Raw genomic sequence first — 20,302 nt, 5'->3', positions numbered from 1 at the left:
CTCAAACACAACTGTCGGCAGTTGCAGAAGATGCTTGCCAACAAGGACACTCAATTGATTTTGATAACGTTGAAGTGTTGTGTACAACTAATTATTACTGGACGAGACTAATTCGAGACACCATTGAAATACAAATAATTTTAACCACCCTGACAGCTAGTGGCTTATTGCGCCTGCATTCCCTATAGAGGAAACACATGCTAATTAACTGATTACTAATCTATTATATAATTACAATAACTCCCCTCCCTCCGCCTCTGATCTCTGCACCTGAAGGGTTCAGTGAAGACGTCATCTTGCTCTATTTAAGACCGGAAGCAGGTGGATGGCTTCACTATTCTGGCAAATCGCCCGATGATGCTGGATGTAATTACCAGTGAAACGTTGTACTCCTAAAATTGTAAATGTTGTGGATTTACTCTCCAACACACCAGTGGGCTGCAGTAGTAACTAATTGGCGCGTTGTTTACGTGACAAACCTTACTGGCTGTGTTCGGTGGTGGAGGGTTACGACACATTTATATTTACGCAATCTAACCCAAAAACCTTTATTATGAGTTACAGGTTTCAAAGTACTTTCTCAAATTATTCAGGTGAAAGGAGAGGACAAGAGGAGAGGGAAGGCGGAGAGAGAGAGAGAGGGAGAGAGAGGGAATAGAGGCCGACCGAAACTGAATTTCTGGTTTCGGCCAAAAAAGAAACCAGACCGAAAGTAAAAAATTGACTTTAGGCTGAAACCGAAACTATGCCGAAAGAGGCCATCTGCCAACTTTCGGCGCTGAAACCAGAAACCGATTTTCGGTCGGCCTCTCGCCTCTATCACATCTTGACCCGACGATTGCGCCTCTTCCCCTATTATGCCCTTCTAAATTTCATCAACTACCACCTCTAGATGATCCAAAATTCTGCTACCAGACTTGTTCTCCAAATTCATTAATTTAACGTGATCACTTCAATACTCAGATCCCTCCCCACTGGTTTCCTTTCCAGTCCTTCATCAATTTACAAATTCCCATCAAGATCCTCAATGGTCTCACCCCTGCCTGCCTGCCTCTCCCCTCTCATATCGTAGTACTCTCCTTCATGCGCTCTCCTCTTCAGAAATAAATACCTTCGATCAAAGTCCCCAGTCAATATTTGCTCCTTGAGATGTTTCGCTTTCTCCGTTGCTGCCCCCAGCCCAGGAACCGATTCTCTCCGGCCATCATGTGTTGTTCACTTCCCATCCCTGGTCAAGTCCAGGCTCAAAATATCTTCAACCTCTCTGTCATATTTTGTTTACTATGAAAGGGATGAATTCATCAAAGCCACATCGAATCCAATTTCAGCTGAGCTTCTGAACCCAAAACTGAATCTGACCAAAATCCGAATTTGTATTGCTTGCGTTTAAATTCTAAATAATAAAACTAATTAGAATCTGTTATCATTTATTTGAGTCTGAATAATTCTGCCAACAGTAACAACAACTGTACAATCAATTGCATGTGTAAAAAACTAGGGGTGGCGCTACTTCGGCTCAAATACAATGTGCCACTTATGTTCAAGGGTGGGAATGGATCCCAAGATGCCAGGACCCTAAAGTTCCACCAACCACTCTCATACCATGGTAGCTGTTTTAAGTTCACAAACTATGTTAACTTATTTTTTTATCTCTCACACCATGGTAACTCATCATGATCAATTATGTTCTCTCCATGCTGATTGAAGGCCTCCTCAACCATCACCATCACTCAATGTCTCACAATACAACAATCCATCTATCTCCTGCTCATGAGTTGATCTTGTCTCTCTCAGCTCCATTGTAGATGTCCTCTTGGGCATTTTTTTTATCCTGTCAAAGCCCACTTTTTTTAACACTCAATAAGAGGTATTTTATTTACATATGTTATCTGATCCATATGTAGCTGCTGTTGAGCAGACTTACAAATATATATATATATATATAACCTACACAATGCTAATGTACAGTCTTTAAAATTGTTCTAGATTTGAAGCTTTCGTGACTGCAATGATTCGTATTCTTAGGTTTTTTCGGTAAAGTCACGTAGGTAAAAACATTAAAAAGTAAAATAAAATAAAAATCACGACGTTTCGGAGGCAACACAAGCTTCCGTCTTCAGGTGGTACCGTCACAGCCACGACAGCTGTATCAAGTAAATGAGAGATTGCAGGAGCTACCACTCCGTTTATATAATGGTTGGAGAAGGTGGTGGGGCAAGGGCCGCATACTTATTATTAATATGGTAAGGTGAGGCTTAAGACTAAGAATAGACTGCATAACAAAGGCTGAGCCTTTGTTATGGAGAGGTGCGGTTTGTGACTCAACCTGTGACAGGGAGACCACCACTAGACATGGTAAAACTGTAATGGTTGTCTGTCAAATAAGATTGGCAAATAAGTGTAGTTAAATCTTTTTTGCATGGTTAATCACATCTTTCCAATGAATACTCAGTTTGTAACCGTCATCACGATTGAAATTATGTCTGTGTTTGTCTTTAAAATACACTGCAACCTACGTACGACTTTTGTAAATTATGTATACTGCATTACAAGATATGTAATGTGGTTGTAATACAAAATAAACACAGTGCTCACCCAGGGATCTTGCCAGCCAGGGCGCTGCGGCGTGCCGGGTGGTGCTGTCATTCATGCCCAGGCTCGTGCGGCGCCAGATTCGGCACACACATCGGGATTTGTGCAAACCTTGAAAAGTGCCCATACCTAATTGATCTGAATCTGAATATGTTCCATTCCTAATATATATGAACCTTTTTCCATACATGTATGTTGAACTTCGTTCGAACCGTGGGTAGCCAATCGTACTATTCGGAAGTGTCGGGAAAGGATTGGGTGGATATGCAACACTACTTAGTACAGCACCTTGAGCCAGTTGCATTGACTTACAAATTATAATGGAGGTTTACCGCTCCAAACTTTCTGGCAAGCACCTTAATGTAGCATCACACACACGTGAATGTGTCAGTGATGATGACAACAAAGAGTTTGATGATGGTGATTGTAAAGATTGTAATGATTATGATGATGTTGCTTTTTAGTTTCTAGTGTTGCTGATGTCCTGTTGCGACTATTTACTGTGCTGCTGTTGATGACAATGAAAAAGAGGATCCCGGGATGTAGTGCTCTTAGAAAAGCCTCACTGCACTGGGTCCCTAGACACGTTTTTTAGTGTCATGGCAAGTTGTAAGAACTGGAGTACCCAGAGAAACCCCACTCAACGAAAGGGATAACTCTCAAATGTCAACACAGAAAGATGAAATAATCAATTTGCTGTACTGCCTTCTCCTGGTTATCTAATAGTCCAGCGGGTTTAGGAGTATTGTGAGTATGAATGTGATCCACTAAGCCACGCATCCAAAGTTACGGATTGCAAGCATCATGCACATACCACACAAGGAGATGCATGCATGGTCGAATAGAGACTATACGTGTAGGTACAGTGTGTGTACCTCAATGCATATGGTCGTGCTGGACTGTCTTATCCACCACCGTATCCAGTCGTAAATAAATGGATACATAATGCACTTTAGCTGTTGTCCTTCCACAAACAGAGGCCTTCCCGCACCATGTAGGTCATGGGGGTTGTCTGACCATACTTCACTCATAATAACCACACCGATTGGTGACATATACAGCGTTTGTTTAATCTGGTGACTCTAAGTATTTATATTCTGACATCTATAAAGTAGTAGAGAACGTATTTTATATACAATCACACAATATATATTCTGCATATGCATACCTGTCGGATAGCTCCATGGAGGGCCGACTTTCCAATGAGTACTTTTGGTTTGGCAGCCGGCCAGATGTTGATATGGATTCCAGGTCATTTGGGCCATTCTTTGTCGACTCAAGACTGTCATTCCTTCTGCATACACAGTTATATAATGCAATGTAACAATTCACACATACCTATATACACCTACATGCGGTTCATAAACATTCCTTTAGGGACTAGGCTTCTTTGTGGGGTGGCTACAATGAAAGTAGAAAAATATACGTTTTCAAGAATGTTTACCCTTTAAAAGCTTAATCTCCATAAATGAACACCATTAAACTATCGAAATCCCCCACTGTACATAAGGGATATTTTCCTAGGAAATGCTACTGAACTCAAAATTACTTGAAGTGGACTCTAATTTCCCACAGACATAATATGAAAATCAGGGGATGTGTTTCTACACCACCATTTCTTGAAAGAGCAATGACCTAAATGTATTTAAGTGTACAAAAATGCATATGATTAAAGGTTAACATACATTTCAGCTCATAATAAATACAAATAATTACATAAAACTTACCAGAGATGGTTTAAGAGCGTGCTGATCGAGGCTTCTTGTGGTGAGCAGTAGTGAAGGTATGCATATGAAGCAGTGCCGGATTATCCTAGTAGCAAAAGTAGCTACAAATGCTACGGGCCCCGCACTTTCAAGGGCCTCGCGCTAAAGGATTTCAAGCTATCAATTCCGGTTCAGTGATTCTGCACTTGCTCTATTACTATAGTACTATACTGCCTTCAACTTTTATGAACGACTGGGTGTTTAACGTTTGCGATTTGTCGTATTATCTGGCTGCATAGCAAATGAGAAAATACAATTACTTTACTATGCAAGTAACAAGTAAACCCGTAAAAACAAAGTTTTTCACTATAAAGCCTTTATATGCGTGGCGGCTAGAGTCCTCTCGTCCTCTGGCTTGAGATGGCTGCCACCTATGGGTCAGATGATTGTCTGCCAGTATTAAGCAATTGGTAATTAAATATTTAATTTGTTTTCCCTAAACAGTGTAAAATTTTGGAAAAAAAATTTCACGAACATTAATTGTCTCGCACAACGAGTCTGTGTGCAAAATGTCAGCTCGATTGGATCACGGGAAGTGGGTTAAAAAACGACTGAAAGATTTGCACGGTCGTAAGCAAGCACGCAAGCGAACTTAATATAAAGGATTAAAAAAATGTATGTGTTTTAATATTTAGGTGTTTTATTTATTTATTAAGGGCCCCTTTATAACATATGCTACAGGCCCCGCACTAGCTTAATCCGGCACTGAGATGAAGGGGCATGATTACGTGCCACTTCATCTGAAGATGATGAAGTTGACGATGGAGTTGGAGCTACAGGAATGTCCGATGGCTTGCCATCGGTCAAAAACGGTCACTGCATTGTGCGCTTTCAGATTCCATTATGCGGCCGTCTGGACACTCTTGCTTCTGATGTTAGGAAGCCACTGGAACTATGGACTTTTAAATCATCGAGATTGAAAACTAATTTCTATAAAACTGCACTTTTTGTGTTTAGTTTGTTGTCCTTCTCCCACACCTCCAATGAGCATGATTGGCTATGTACGGTGCGAAAGAAGTTCAACATACATATATACAGAGGAAGCTGTCTATCTTCTCGAGTCTTCTCCTGAATTTTTGGCATGATTGCAGAACATTTAACAAAAATCTGCTCAGAGACAGCTGGAGAGCTTGTTTCTTCTTCTGCTGGTACAACTCCGTGTAGCAGTGGATGCCAGTTCATAAGCAATACCACTATCACTTCATCGGCCTCTTTCTCAGCTAACTGTTGTTCCAGCTACATCAGATCCTCATTTGACAGGTCCTCAACATGGAGCCCAAGGCACTCCAACATATCCGATTCCTCCACATTGTCGAGTCCAGCTTCGCTCTACCATGTTGAAGGGAAAATTCCCTCCATGTGGTACACGATATGCGTGTACACAATTACAATCGCAAAAAGTCAATTTCTAGTTTTAAAAAAATACGCAAAAAAATTGTTTTCGAAAGAACGCATATGCAAACCATGAAATGTACTGTAGAAGGGAATATGTTCCCTAATTCATCAGCAACGTATATGCGAAACAACACATTACAGAAAGGTATAGTGGGGGATTGCTGTATATAGTGTCACGAATGTACAAGGTGGAAATAGGAATCTCGATCAAAACATTAACTAGGCTTGGTTGTAAAGAGATACCGGTCAGCCTACCATCTGCCATACCACCCAGCGGTGATTTACACAGAGGCTATAAGCATCGCTGTGGATCATTTCATCTGATGCTTTCCCACTGTAACCCCCTAGTGTGAGTTGCCCATCCTGCATCAGCCCTCTCCATCTGTACCATGGATATTGTGCCTAGTGGAGGTATTTATTTTGGACTTTTATTTGTCTGGCCCTTCTCCTCTGACCTGTCTGGCTAGGATGGCTCTAGCAAAAACTCGCACCACCAGCATAAAGCTGCATACTGGATCCATAAGGCAAACACTTCAATCCTCCTATCATATTCTGGTAGCAGTCTCAGGAGTGACAGCCCCTGGAACTGAGTTTATGGGTTTGAATCCAGCATATAGAGTTCATGGTATCAGTCCTGTCAACATTAGAGTTTGGATTTTTACTTATTTTAGCTAATTCGAGCTTTAAAAATACAAATGCTTTGATTGACATGAAACACAAAGTAGTACACTTCTCCATTTTAAACATGTATTTCATAATGCCAATACAGTGGAAATGTTCTTGTGAATTTGATATGGGAGGTCTTAGGCACATATCTTAATATTCACATTTATCCATGAAATTAACTCATTTTATTCAGAACAGTTAAACCCAAATAATACAACTGATTTTCATGCTTTGTATCTCTCGTCTTATCCACGCCAGGTTTTGGATAAGGGGCCGTCTATAAATGACGTCACGCGATTTTGGACGATTTTTGACCCCCCCCCCCTCGTCACACGGCGTCACAAAGAGTCAGACCCCCCCAAATATGACGTCACAAAGCTCTGCCCCCCCCCCCCCCAAAAAAAACATGCTTCAAATCGCTTTAAACTATTGTCATTGTAGTGCGTATTTAATGTGGCGCTGCACTCTGATGTTGTAGGAGAAAACATTCATTAACAAGTATATTTAATTAAGTAGAACGTGTTGTCTATATTTATTTAAAGTTGCGCATTTTGATGTGACGTCACATTTCTCAAACCCCCCCCCCCCTCGTCACACATCGTCCCAAATGTCTGACCCCCCCCCCTAGGTGCGTGACATCATTTATGGACGGCCCCTAATAAGAAGAAAGGTGTTCTGTGTTTCCAGGAGACCACGTCAGGCTCATATTGAGCCAGGTCAAGCCTGATAATGCAAAGCTGCTGTTGCCATGGCAAACACTTTCTGAGAAACCTCTTCCTATGGAGCAACATCGCCAGAATAGTCAACGAAGCTATCACTGTCATCGTTACATAATCATCATCGTCAACACATTACCACCATTGTCACATCACCATCAGCACATCACCACCATAACCATCACTACCACCATCGTCCCAACACAGCATACGTTTTTAAATCATTAGACTACCTTTGCCAGTACCAAAATATAATAATAGGGTCTTTCCCCTTTTTTCTGGCAACAAAACTGAAAGCTTTTTACAAGGAATCATGTCTGCATTAACCACAATACTTGTGGTCAAAATGCAAATAAAAAACACATTCTGATAATATATGCATTGTCCTTGAAACTGATTGGTCCACACCAGAGACAGCTTCTTTTGAGCCTCGTCTCAATTACGCCTTTTGGCGTCCTCTGGTCCAGCACCAATTGAGACGATGCTCAAAAGAAAGCTGTCTCTGGTGTGGACCAATAAGTTTAAAGGACAATGCATCTATTATCAGAGTGCGTTTTTTGTTTGCATTTTGACCACAAGTATTGTGGTTAATGCACACATGATTCCTCGTAAAAAAGTTTCAGTTTTGTTGCCACAAAAAAGGGGAAAACCCTGCTATTATGTCCCAACACAGCACGAGTCATTCCAACACAGCTGTACACAGTACAAGCTGTCCTGATCATAGTAAGACGTAGCAGGAGTCACCCCAGCAGAGTGTGAGTCATCCCAACAGTCACTCAGCACTAAAAGTGACCAATATGATCAACATTGCCTCCACCATCAACAAAATCATCATTATCACACCCATGACGATTATTATCATAATCATCATCACCAAAACATTGGGAGCTGCAAAACAACATTATGACATTATATATGTCGGTCGCGCCACAAGAATCCTGAGTTCAACCTACGCTTTTGCTCGATTGTTCCCTCTCTGGGATACGCACGGATAAAAGTGGCTAATAAAAGATGTCTAAGTGACTTCCTCTCATTCACATGATGGATCTGATAACAGGAGGATTGTAGTGCATGGATAAAAGGAAGGTGCGCAGATCGCATAGGGTGCGCAGATATTAAGAAGCACAAAAAGCAGGGCATTGAATGAGTATTACTCTTGCACAATAGTATTATAATTGAAAAATAATCTTGAATGTCCTCTTCAGTTGTGCAAAAGCACACCATGCACAGAAGACCATGATACTGCCATATAACTTAGTCTCCTATAATTTAAAAATAATAATTAATATTACTACTTAATAGCATTATTACATATTATACATGTAAAAGTAAACATGGATACCACATATGATTGTATATTTAATGTGATTGAAATGTAATTTATGAGTGAAAAAAATCATTTGAATAGAAAACTAATAACAACGTCATTGGAATACTTAAACACAGGAAACATTTTATAAAAGCAGACTACAAGCTTGCAAGACAGGATACGGAGGATTTGTAAAGTGACGTTGAACGTGATTTCATGTAAATGCATGCAAGTGCACTCGCAGACTGTCACTTACATGATAGAAGAGTAGTCCGGCTGCCGTTGAGCATGCTTATGTGCTGGACAGGGATCGAGTCCTTTGCTGGAGGCGGATTGGGCCTGGTGGATGGGAAGGGGGTGACTAGAAGAGGCTGGCTGCGCTGAGGTGTGATACGGAGGAGGAATGCTGTTACTGGTTGTTTCACTGCGATAGTCGCTGTCATCTTGGTCATCCCCAGCTGGAACGGTTAAACACAGCATTTATCGTTTATGCACCAGTCACCCAAATCTACGATTGTTACCATAATCCGTCGTTTCCCATCTTATTACGGTCGTTCATATTTCAATAAATTGTATTTAATTTTGCAGCTGTGGTGCATACGAGATTAATTCTAACAGTTTATACAAAATACAGTTTTGTAAACTGAGATAAACTCTACATCTCAAACAACTGAGGAAATGATTATGATTTTCGACTTTTTAAAATTTCATATTCACACATTGCTATTGATTTAGACATTTTTTTCAGATCTTATGTTCATTAAAAACCATACCGTATGCATATTCATAAAAGTATAAAGCACAATCATCAGGATACTATAATCATAAAAATAATGTAAAAAAAATAAAACAGTATGAAACACTTAGACAAAGACGCAAGTGGAAATGTTTAGACAAAGACATCACATTTCAATTCTAGCATGCATCATTGGTGCTGATGGGTTTGTTGTGTCTTAACAAAAGGTAACATGACTAAATGTGGAAAATGAAGTTGAGAGACAACTCGACGGACACAATTGGCCTCCACACATCAGGGACAATGAGGGAGACACAAGCAGGCTTGATTAAGCACAATGACTTGACAAAACTGTAGACAAGACGACTGACTACATTCAACATAGCTTAGGGGACAATCTGGCTATGAGAAATCGGAGTATGCATAATCTTTGCATAATAAATTGTTGTGCAATAGTACATAACTCCTACATATCCTTCAAAGTCCTATAATTTTTTCCTCCTGCTAGCCTCCTCACCTTCCCATTGATGTGCAGAGCTTGTGTAGCTTTGCTTGCAGCATGCAGACACTCCTGTCGAAGCATGCTGCTATTCACAAGCATACGGTGTATGTACTGAAGGGTACTGTAAAGCCAAATTATGTGTTTATGGCAGAAATTTGTTTATATTATAATTAAGACTTACCAATGCTATGTTTATTTTAGGTTGTTGCTTAAACATATGGGCTTCTTCCATGATTGTAACAAGTGGTGATTTATAAGTGGCAATTTATTTGGGCAAATTGCACATTTCCTAAATATTTATACAAAAACACTCAGAGAACAGCTTATGAGAAATAATCACTCCACTCATACTTTCCTGCATTTTAATAAATCGCAAAACCTTTTGCGTAGTTGCAAACATGTGTTCTATTCTATTCGTTTACATGCTCGATGACAAAGCAAGATTATAGACTAAAATTATTATTTCTAAAAGGAATTTTTGTTTTACATGCCCAATAAGCCAAAACATGCTTTCGAAATTACTAATATTGGCTCCCTCTCATATGTTAATGTATTTACAATATTTGTAGTTACACTTGCAAATATCAATCTTTGTAATGTAAATCATTGTAACCCAGTCATTAGATGCATGTCTACCTTCTCTTAAAGCTGTCTTGATGCATATCCTTAGGGAAACTATGGAAGTAATGGTAAAAAAAATGAATGTATGTGGAATATTCATGTACATTATTACTCATTTGTTTACCTAGGAAAGCCTCACTTGGTCTTTAGACCCATTTACACAAGGGTTGTGTTTGGAATATTCAGGTAGTTCATTTTCTGGAGTCGTTGCATGTGGGAGGAAACTAGTGAGCAGCAAAACCCACACATACGAAAGTATAACATTCAAACTCTACACACATAAGATAAAAAAAACAATTGACTGCTGTACTACCTCCCACAAGCATGTAATTCCCTGTATGCGGTAGCGTCTATCACTGTGATGACCTACCAACCCAATCTCCATGTCACTGGATTTGAGGCATGTCCCACCACTCGGATCAACATACAGTATATTTCTGCTTTTATGCAGATACATACATATATAAATATTATTGTACATATCTCAGTATTAGGGTTTTTTTATTATGGAAGAAGCCCTACAATTATCAAAATGTAATGAGTCAATGGGTCATAAACTGCTATAAACTATGTATAATTAAATCACCAAAAAGTCTGAATAGACAGCATTTGAAAAAAATGCATTAATTCCTGATCAAGGTTCGCTATGATCCACTTTTTCTGCTACAGCAGACCATTTGCAGCTTTTAAAATAATGTTTGTGCCTTTTGTAACCAAAATGTTTCAATAATATTTCTGCCATATGCCATTAAGTCTGAAGTGCCAAAGTAAGATGTCTCATGACAGTACCCTGACCCACAGGCCAATATTTAAACAGCTGCTGTAGTCTCAGGATGCCCATTTGTTTTCCCAATTCATTGACCGTGCTCGATGACAAAATGTATCGTTTAGCATTCCCAGTGGGACAAAGTCCATTTGAGCATGCCTTTACTGATACACAGGTTGGCCAGGCATGCCTATCTATAATATTCATATTGTTTTTATAGCACTAGACATGCCCAGTAGCAGAATGTATGGTCAGTATGAGGTGTCCTTATACTGACCATGCTAAGGGTAACCAAAAGATGATTTGAAAGACTCAAAGCATGGGGACTTTAGAACATCTCGTATAACGATTTGAGGTTTAAAGATAATTAGTTAAATACACTTTCAATGAAGTGGCATATGACGTGACTACAGCACGTGTACATTATTTAAATTTCAAGTACTATTAAACAAAACACCATGTTGGTGTGATCGAGTGTTGTTTACACACCAAATAGTAAATATTTGCACCTATATAAGATAACATTTTACTTTAGTTATAAAAAATGCGTAATGTTTCGCCAATTGGTAACAACAACTGTAGGGTTATTTTAATTGAGATGTCCTGGAATGCCACATGTCTTGGAGGTCTGGAAGGTTGCTGGAAAGTGGACAGCTGTGGTAAAACTGAGCATGCTGGACGGCAGAGCTTAGGCAAACTGCTGCTGCGTGTTAGTTACGTTGTTACATACTCGGTTGCTCGCCCCATCCAAAATAACTCCAGTTGCCTGTGCAATACAAGGGTCACGGGAACAGGGAAGGAAAGACACTTTAGAAAATCGACAGGGCCTCACAGATTTAATGTGAAGCATAGATTGAGAAATAATTTATTTCACATTATATACAATTGTTCTCCCCCCGAAACGTATATGTTCCACTTAAAAAATTATGAAATAACAATTTTGATTCTTAGTCGGTAAAAATATTCCAGCTTAAAGTGATTGACAACAACAAACTTTTAATGGATTAGTATGTACCAAATATTTTTTTGCAACAATTTTTTCAGAACAAAACGGAGAAGCCTATTAACCAATGCCATTTTATTTATAATAGGAAAATCAGAAACATAGCATGATCTAAGATGCTACTTTTAAGTTTAACTTTGGGTGGAAACTATTATGCTGTAAACCAAAGCTACACTATCCTCCAAGTATTACAAATGTATTTTTAATGCTTTCCAACTAAGGTTGAAAGTTGCAATGTATTGCACTGTCTGTCTGTCTACAACAGGGGGACAGATAATCCAACATGAACAAAAACTCTCGTAAATAATTCAATTCAATCATTAGCATCATTGTGGAGAATATAACGCACTATATAAGCAGACAATGCACCTTCATATATCTGTCTCTCCACGTAAAAATAAAGTATTTCTTGCACATCAGTCACACATCCTTCTGTGGGTGAGTAATTTCAGCAGCATTGTTTCAGTACAAGCAAACTCTGTACTGGTTTTGAGACAGCGTCTCGTCCGCTGATTCATGGCCTCTTTGGATCAATGCCGGTGAACTGGCATTTATTACAGGCAAGGGCCTTCTCCAGAAGATTTCGGTTCTAGTTTGACGTAAAATTATACAATAATACAAAATTCAAAATAACAATTTGCGTCATTGAGAAGAGCAATACCAAAACAGATAAGCAGACAATATTTGTCCTTCATAAATCTATCTCTCCACAGCTAGAACATAGCTGTGTTGGTATTCAGGATGTGTGGGACTTGGCCTATATAAAACTGACAATTTGACCCAAAGTTTGCCCAAAATGTCGACACAAAATAATCTTTAAAAGGATTTTGCAAAAGCGTTGACTCCATAACTGTTGAGGACTGCACACCACCACTCTACCCTCCCTGCGGATGACGCCATCACACGTGACATCATCTCGCACCATGAAGTGTCATGGGCTGTGTGATACCATCTCATTGTTTTAGAACTCTCTGATTAGCACCGTTGTCTACGTATGGTGCGAAAGAAGTTCAACGTAACCTTATTATCGTTCGTTAAATACTCCCGAAGACAAAACGCACGTTGAAAAGTGTTGCAGAACACATGCCTTATTTTTCTTCCTTGTTTTACATGTTTCACTCCCAATAGATAACGTAACTGGTGTGTACTCATTTATACTGTTGGGTGGACACAGGTCATCGATGGGTGGTGGACTGAAGAAACCTGTCCCACTGTTTCAGCTACTGCACCAGGAGATCGACAAGGAAAGGAGTATGCCCTGTCAGACTTGAGGATTGCTTGACCACCGTTCACCATGTTCGTCAGTGCGGGTTGATGATGGGGTGTATCAGGACAGATTAAGCTATAACTTGCCACTGATGTTAACCATGGCCAGGAATTAAACTCAGGTTTTCTGGGATGATAACCGAGGGCACTAACCACTGCACCAACGCAGCGGTTAAATAATCTTAATATTATTAATTATTAGTTTATTTTGGGTTAAACATGCGTTTAGAGTATTTGGCTGCTATAAATGTCCACGTGATAATCCACTTCATTGAGCTATCAATTATGGCCAGGTCACTTCTGAAAAATAGCCACAGTGAACCCTCGGTTTAACAAACTAATAGGGGGGAAGGGTGTCCGTAGAATACGATTGTCCATTGATGGCCAAATTGAAATATTTTGGGAAACTATATCAAACCCAACCACACGCAAACTATTTACTAACAGTTCAGCATGATAATTATAAAAGTATGTAATGCTTTTGATGTATACGAAACTATATTGTAAAATATTTTTAAAGACCCAAAGTACTGTAAATGTAGTGTACAACTCATTTTCCACTTTTATTTATCCTATTTTAAACAAAAACACGTGTAGTGGAATAAATACTGTAACCATTACAGTATTAAGCGAATATTGTGACCAGACTGATTTCCCCATTACTGGACTTAGTCCATTGTTTGGGGCAAAGTCCGTTGTTGTCTGATCTTCAGACAAAACTCTGATTCAGCAGATTTTGTCCGTGATATCCGAGATCCGTTGAATGGGAATCCGTTAAACCGAGGGTTTGCTGTATATAGCTCAGTGGGCCTTACCTGGTAAAATAAAAAATAGTTGAAACTTTATTTGAAGCTTTCGTGACTGCAGGAATTACTCTTTGGTTCTTTCGGTAAAGTCACGTAGAAAGAAAATAAATAATAGAATACGACGTTTCGATTGCAACACAAGCAACCGTCATCAAGTCTAAATGCAAGCTCGGAGAGAGACATATACACCGAGCGAGAGACACACAGAGAGAGAGACAAACACAGAGAGACACACATAGAGGAGAGACACATAGAGAGACACACATGCAGAGAGAGACACACACAGAGACGGAGAAACAACGCTTCTGTGATGGGGTATTATATAGAGAGAGGGGGGCAGAGAAATTAGCATGTCAATCAGAACGGGAGGGAGAGATAAATTGGAAGTTTGAGAAAACAAACCTAGTAAATGTATAAATGTAATGCAATGCAACATAGAGAGTCGGCTAACACAACAGTTAAAACTTTACCTGGTTGAACACGTTCTTCCAAAGATTGCTAAATTTGAAGTTAAGTATGTGTGTGTCTCTCTCTCTGTGTGTCTCTCTTCGTGTCTGTGTTTGTCTCTCTCCGAGCTTACATTCACATCTGATGACGGTTGCGTGTGTTGCAATTGAACATCGTATTCTATTATTTATTTTATTTCTACGTGACTTTACCAAAAGAACCAAAGAGTAAATAGTTGAGTTTAGCTTGGGTATAATGTACATTTTCAGATACACTCTCTGAATTTTAGAGCCAATCAAATCAAATTGTCACATGGGCAAATATGCCAATTAATTAGTGTTTTTCTTCAGCAAACTGGAATGTAGGAAAGCATGCAATTTTCTAAAAAAAATTGCCACTAATGTTGTCCATGAAGGACATCTGGTGATTCTGGATGTAATTTACAGCAAAATGCCATGCAATTTAAAAAAAAAAACATTAGTGGCAAGTGACATTTGAATATGTTCTGGTCTCCCGTTTTCACCAACCCACACTGCTCAGTATGGTGAAGATTGATCAAACGAACCTTAAGACCAAACGTGGCATGTGGAAACCTTCATTGAGCAGTTGATTTGTTAACAATGGGCTATCAATACAGGCAGACCTCGCTGAGCGTGACCCTGTAGAATGCTAATTTATTATCGTGCTCTTTGGCCCGGAGAAAACATTTACTTAAAAAATGTAATAAAAAAAATCTATAAAGCGCCCACAAGCGAGGAAATGCAGGAGTGCTGGTTCAGACTACGTCGCTCTAAGCCAATGATAGCGACTTACAGACCCCACCCCCCGCGATTCGATTAGCACAATTCATGGTCACAATAAAAAAACAATTCTATCGAAAATGTGTTAAGTGTTAGCCAGTTGAGTGCTCACGAGACCAATATAGAGTATCAGGCTCCACCTAAAAGAAACCTCGCCACAGAGATTTAGCCTGAGGGCGTCACTCAGATCACGGAGGTCCTGGGGTTCTTCTCTGAGAATGACCCGGACTGGTAGCGCAGCAGCTCCTACAACTCGTCTCCCACCGCTACAGTGGAATGTGTTTTTGTTTGCATGTTCAGCACAAGTATACGTGGTTAATGCAGATATGATTCATTGCAAAAGGTTTCAGTCTGGTGTTTTAACATCTTAACACCTATTTTTTTGCCAGAAAGGGTAAAACATATTCTTATATTTTTATCCTGGCAAGGGAGTTCCCATGACATATGAAAGGAATAACGCTGACAGGAACGCATCCCTATTTATACAATGGTATACTGACCATTTTTAGCGCCAATTCGATTTGTGCTCACTTCTCCGGGAATGCAAATTGAGTGCGAAGCGGGATCTGCCTGTATAATGTAATTGTTAATTATATATGGAAACAGAATTTGTTATCCAAATGTTCACATTTATATAACATGAGGTGAAGGAGATAATGAAGAAGTAGAAGTAGCAGATGGGTGGATTTTCTTTTACATATCTTTTAAGTAGTATAAATTAATTATGTCATTTAAAATACCACATTACAGGTATGTCGGACAATTATTTTGGGAAATTTTACAAGGGAGTTCCATGGTACGTGAGCATCTCAGCAACAAAAACAACGTAAATATTTCAAAGAACGAGTAAGTGATCTTTCAGGAATATTGCACAACTAACAAACAGTCGTAAACAACAACACACAGACATTGAAAGAAACAGTGCAAACACAATTTCAGAGCAAGATGCACCAGAAACAATAAGGGGCATGTGCAAGTAAGCTCCATATGTTGTATTATAGTGGCATAAACACAAGCAAATCGAAAGAATGACAGAACAAGCATAATGCAAGAGCAAAAGGTGTCGCAAAAGTTGGTTACATATGTAAGTAATGTCTTCTTTTGGTCTAATCGGGTCATAAAGAAGGGGAGTGAAGTGAGGGAACTAAGCTGCAGATGAGTGGCCAGGGTATTCCAGGAACATGGAGCAGCAATGCGTGAATACGTTTTAGCAAACAGTGTTAACATTTTTTTTGTACGAATAAGGAGGCACTTCTGAGGCTGTGAGGCAATGCCAGATGGTCCCTCCTTTATGCACCATCGGAAATAAGTTAGCAGGATGGATGGTCGGGAGACAGGGACCGAGGACAAGGGGTAGAACCACTGCAGATTAGACGGGAACTGGACTCAGAGGGATGCCCGTTCCCCATCTTTCATTTCCCTGCTTTTCATAACCGGTTTAGCTTATGTTGACAGTGTATAGGTGCGTCAAAACTTGATGTAATGGGCCCGTACATTGCATCAATAAAGTCCATTTTAAAAAGGGCCTTTCAGATGAAGACAAGCCAGTGGTGGTCTCTTTGAATATCCAGGGGGACAGATTTGAGCCAATGTACAGGTTGCAATGATGAGTTATGTAGGGGGCGTCAAGGGCAACATGCAGAGCACAGTTGTATAATGTAATTAAATGTTTTTAATTAGATTCATAAGCTAGGCAGTAGATGGTGTCACAATAATCAGATATGGGTAGGAGGGTGCCATTAAATATTCATACCGAGTCGAGGTGGAATACACAGCGCTTGTTTCTGTATAGGCAGACAATTTTGAATTTTATCTTGATGGCCAGGTGGTTAATGTGGGTCTTGAAATACAAATTTGAGTCCAGGATAATAATTTAAAATTTAAAATTGTTAACCCGCTCAATAAGGTGCAAGTTCAGAGACAAAATATGCATCGGTGGCTAGACATGTTTGTGGCAGCTTGAGTCTAACATAACTTCAGTCTTTTTAGCATTGAGGACAAGTTTTAGGGTATTAAGTTGAAGATTATTATAGTTTTGTTGTAGATGCTGTTGGAACTCGTCCATGTCATTTGCAGAAGTCATCAGGACTGTCTCAATAGCAAAAAGGTTCATGTCAGTGCGGGTTAGAGATGCCGAGTTTGTTGACAAAACAGGGCCAATCACCGAGCCCTGAGGAACAAAAATCCAACAAACTATGGAAATGAGCTGGCGTGAATGATTTAAGATTGAGCTCAAGATAAATATAAGAAGAGAAAAGTCACGTGTAACCAGTTTTTTGAATAGCAGACTGTGCTCATGGTGATACAATAAAGATGTGGAGAAAAGAGAAGGTTGTAGTGCTTTTGTAAAACTGAACTTAATTCGTATGCAACATACCTATGTGCCGAATGGAGAACATTTCAATCAGTGTATATTACCTGCAATGGCATATGGATCAGAAACATAGGCATTGCCAAAGGAAATGGAAAAAAACGGAAAAGTGTGCAAAGCATGGCGAGGGTCATGCTTGGAATTACACTGACAGACAGAAAGAAGAACGCGGAACACAGAAATACCATTATTAGACTGACGCATAAAGTACATGATGGGCGGTGTTGAAGGTCAATGAAGGAGTGGAAGCCAAAGGACGAAATATGCGTGAGAGGACTTTCACTAAGGAGATGGAGCATGAGATGAACTAGTGCGCTGGAAATAGCTGGATTGCTGCATGATTACATTTTCCGTTATCCGAGTGTATGTGTGTACAGAAAACCTTCTGACTGTCCCTGTGTCGATCTAGTATCTGAATGACTTGATTGGCTGAGCAGTGGCACATATTCCAAGTCGGCAAATTAGATGCATTTTTGATTTTTATAGCAGCTAACCATAGGGGCTATGTGCAGCTACATGTAATAACCGACAGGGAAGACACAAGGAAACACACTCATCATCTCATACACAACAGATAAAAACACGAACCCTTACAGACCAAAGGGGTAAGTGAGTAACAACACACAAAGCAGTGGACAGGCCAGGCCCATGCCTGGCCATCTTTGTCTCCCCTGTGCTGATACCACACCAGGTGCTCATTCATTCCGAGTTCACCTCTGAGAGAGCTAAAAGAGGCTCAAATACCACGTGACATGGACGTTATCGATGGCCAAGAATTTAACTGACTGGGCTTTGTAATGCAGGGTGCCGAACTGATCTGCCACCATTACAAGCACACACTAAGTTCCGTGGTTTTAATTGTGTGACAGTATAGGAAGGCTGTCTCCTCAGTCCACACAGCGGATTGAACTAAAAGTGGGTAAGGCTAAATCTGGAGTAGGTATGGTGGCACATTTAGCACAATTCACGTAGCAGTTAGCAACATCTACTCTGCTGGCAGTTTTTTCACATTGGCAAAATCCTCGGGTGTGTGAATTGTACCTCTAGTCTAAACTAATGCTTGGGTGTAAATGCAGATATCCCAATAACAGGTGTCAGTTGCGTTCATAGCAGTGTACTTTAAATTACGTTCTTCCCTAACAGAATGTTCAATAGTCAAAACTAAAGTTTATTCTAAAAAAACTAACAATATTTATTCGAAACACCTTATTGGACTTTGTCACGTCGTTATGAGATAATATAAATGTCAATTTAGAATTCCTTAAATAGGCAGAGTGGTACATCAAGAAACAATCACAAGTTAGACCACATGACCTTTTTAGGTGCCAATTCAATGGGCCTCTATTCTGATACTAAAGAACACTTCATCATGATGCAGAACATCGTTTATTGTATGCAAATAATTAGATATACATTATGAATAGATGGTAGTCCTACGAACATGGGTAAGCTGAAATAAGTTTAAACAATTAAAACAACCTATGCGTGTTTTATTTCAGTGCCATAATGGGTGAGAATGGGCTGTATACACTGCCAGTTCCACTTAAAATTCCAATTTTATGAGAAGTAGAGGCCTGGATTACAAACATGGATCTCAATGATGCTAACTCAGTGCTATAACATAGACAATTGGTACATTATCTTTACAGCAAGTATCTCAAACACACAATAATGTTTTTCAATCAACTATATTCCAAAATGTGTCCAGTTGGTACTGTGTTTAGCGTACTCAACCCAAAAGGTTGCAATTTCAAATCTTGGTCAACTCAACAAGTATCACAGTGTGGGAGGTTAATAGTGATCACGTTAAGGAGAGAATGGTCCTCACCCTGCAAATGTGGAATTTCCACGTCTGGCTCAAGGCCTGCAATGGATATAAGCACCACCTCATTGCCCATTTGAGTTTTATTCATTTGAAAATAATACATTTCTAATTAGTATATTCACAGCAAGGAGTCATAATCTTGTTTGAGGACAGATCCCAGATAATGTACATAGAATTATGACAGAAGCCACTTTTATAGGACTCGCTTCCAACACTGGATGGTGTACCATTGAATGGCCAGAAGCACGTTTATCTCATAGCAATGAAACTAAAATATATTTAATCCCCAGAGCTGGACTATGGTGTGCATAAAGAACCTGGGGCCCGAGTACCAAATATGCTCATAAAATATGTCTTAAATTCTAAGGCTGTAGTTGTCATGAGATCTGAAATAATGTTAGAAAATTCAAATTAATCCTTAATGTCCGAGTGAGATTGTAACGCTCAGTCACATATGAGCGCAGTTGCTCGGAATGATTTTATCATTCCCACTGCACCCAGCCAATCAGCTGTAAGAGTATGTGCAGTCAGTATAAAGCAGCCAGGTTCACTGATGATAAAACACTCACTGATTCACTCCACTCTCTCACCATTCACCTCCTTATCACTCTTCTATCACTACTACCATGGTTACTCTTCCCGTTAACTTCACTCGTTGATTCCTCCACCGATGTTGAGGACTCGGACTACCAAACTGACTGCTTTGCCTCATCAA

General features: G+C 39.7%; 1 protein-coding gene across 1 annotated transcript in view; it reads right to left on the bottom strand.

Annotated features, from left to right (window-relative positions):
- Positions 1-20,302, bottom strand: part of LOC133359271 (protein unc-13 homolog A-like) — a 246,827-nt gene that overhangs the window by 172,381 nt on the left and 54,144 nt on the right. Inside the window, 4 exon segments of the mRNA XM_061577750.1 lie at positions 3,761-3,886; positions 8,701-8,902; positions 11,800-11,835; positions 19,591-19,626. Coding sequence (XP_061433734.1) covers positions 3,761-3,886; positions 8,701-8,902; positions 11,800-11,835; positions 19,591-19,626 — 400 coding nt within the window.

The sequence above is a fragment of the Lethenteron reissneri genome, chromosome 64 (assembly GCF_015708825.2).
Source record: "Lethenteron reissneri isolate LAM-NWPU_2019-01 chromosome 64, ASM1570882v1, whole genome shotgun sequence".
NCBI classification, from domain to species: Eukaryota; Metazoa; Chordata; class Hyperoartia; order Petromyzontiformes; family Petromyzontidae; genus Lethenteron; species Lethenteron reissneri.
Note: the sequence above shows the minus strand (reverse complement) of the source record. Positions and strands in the feature narration are given on the sequence as shown.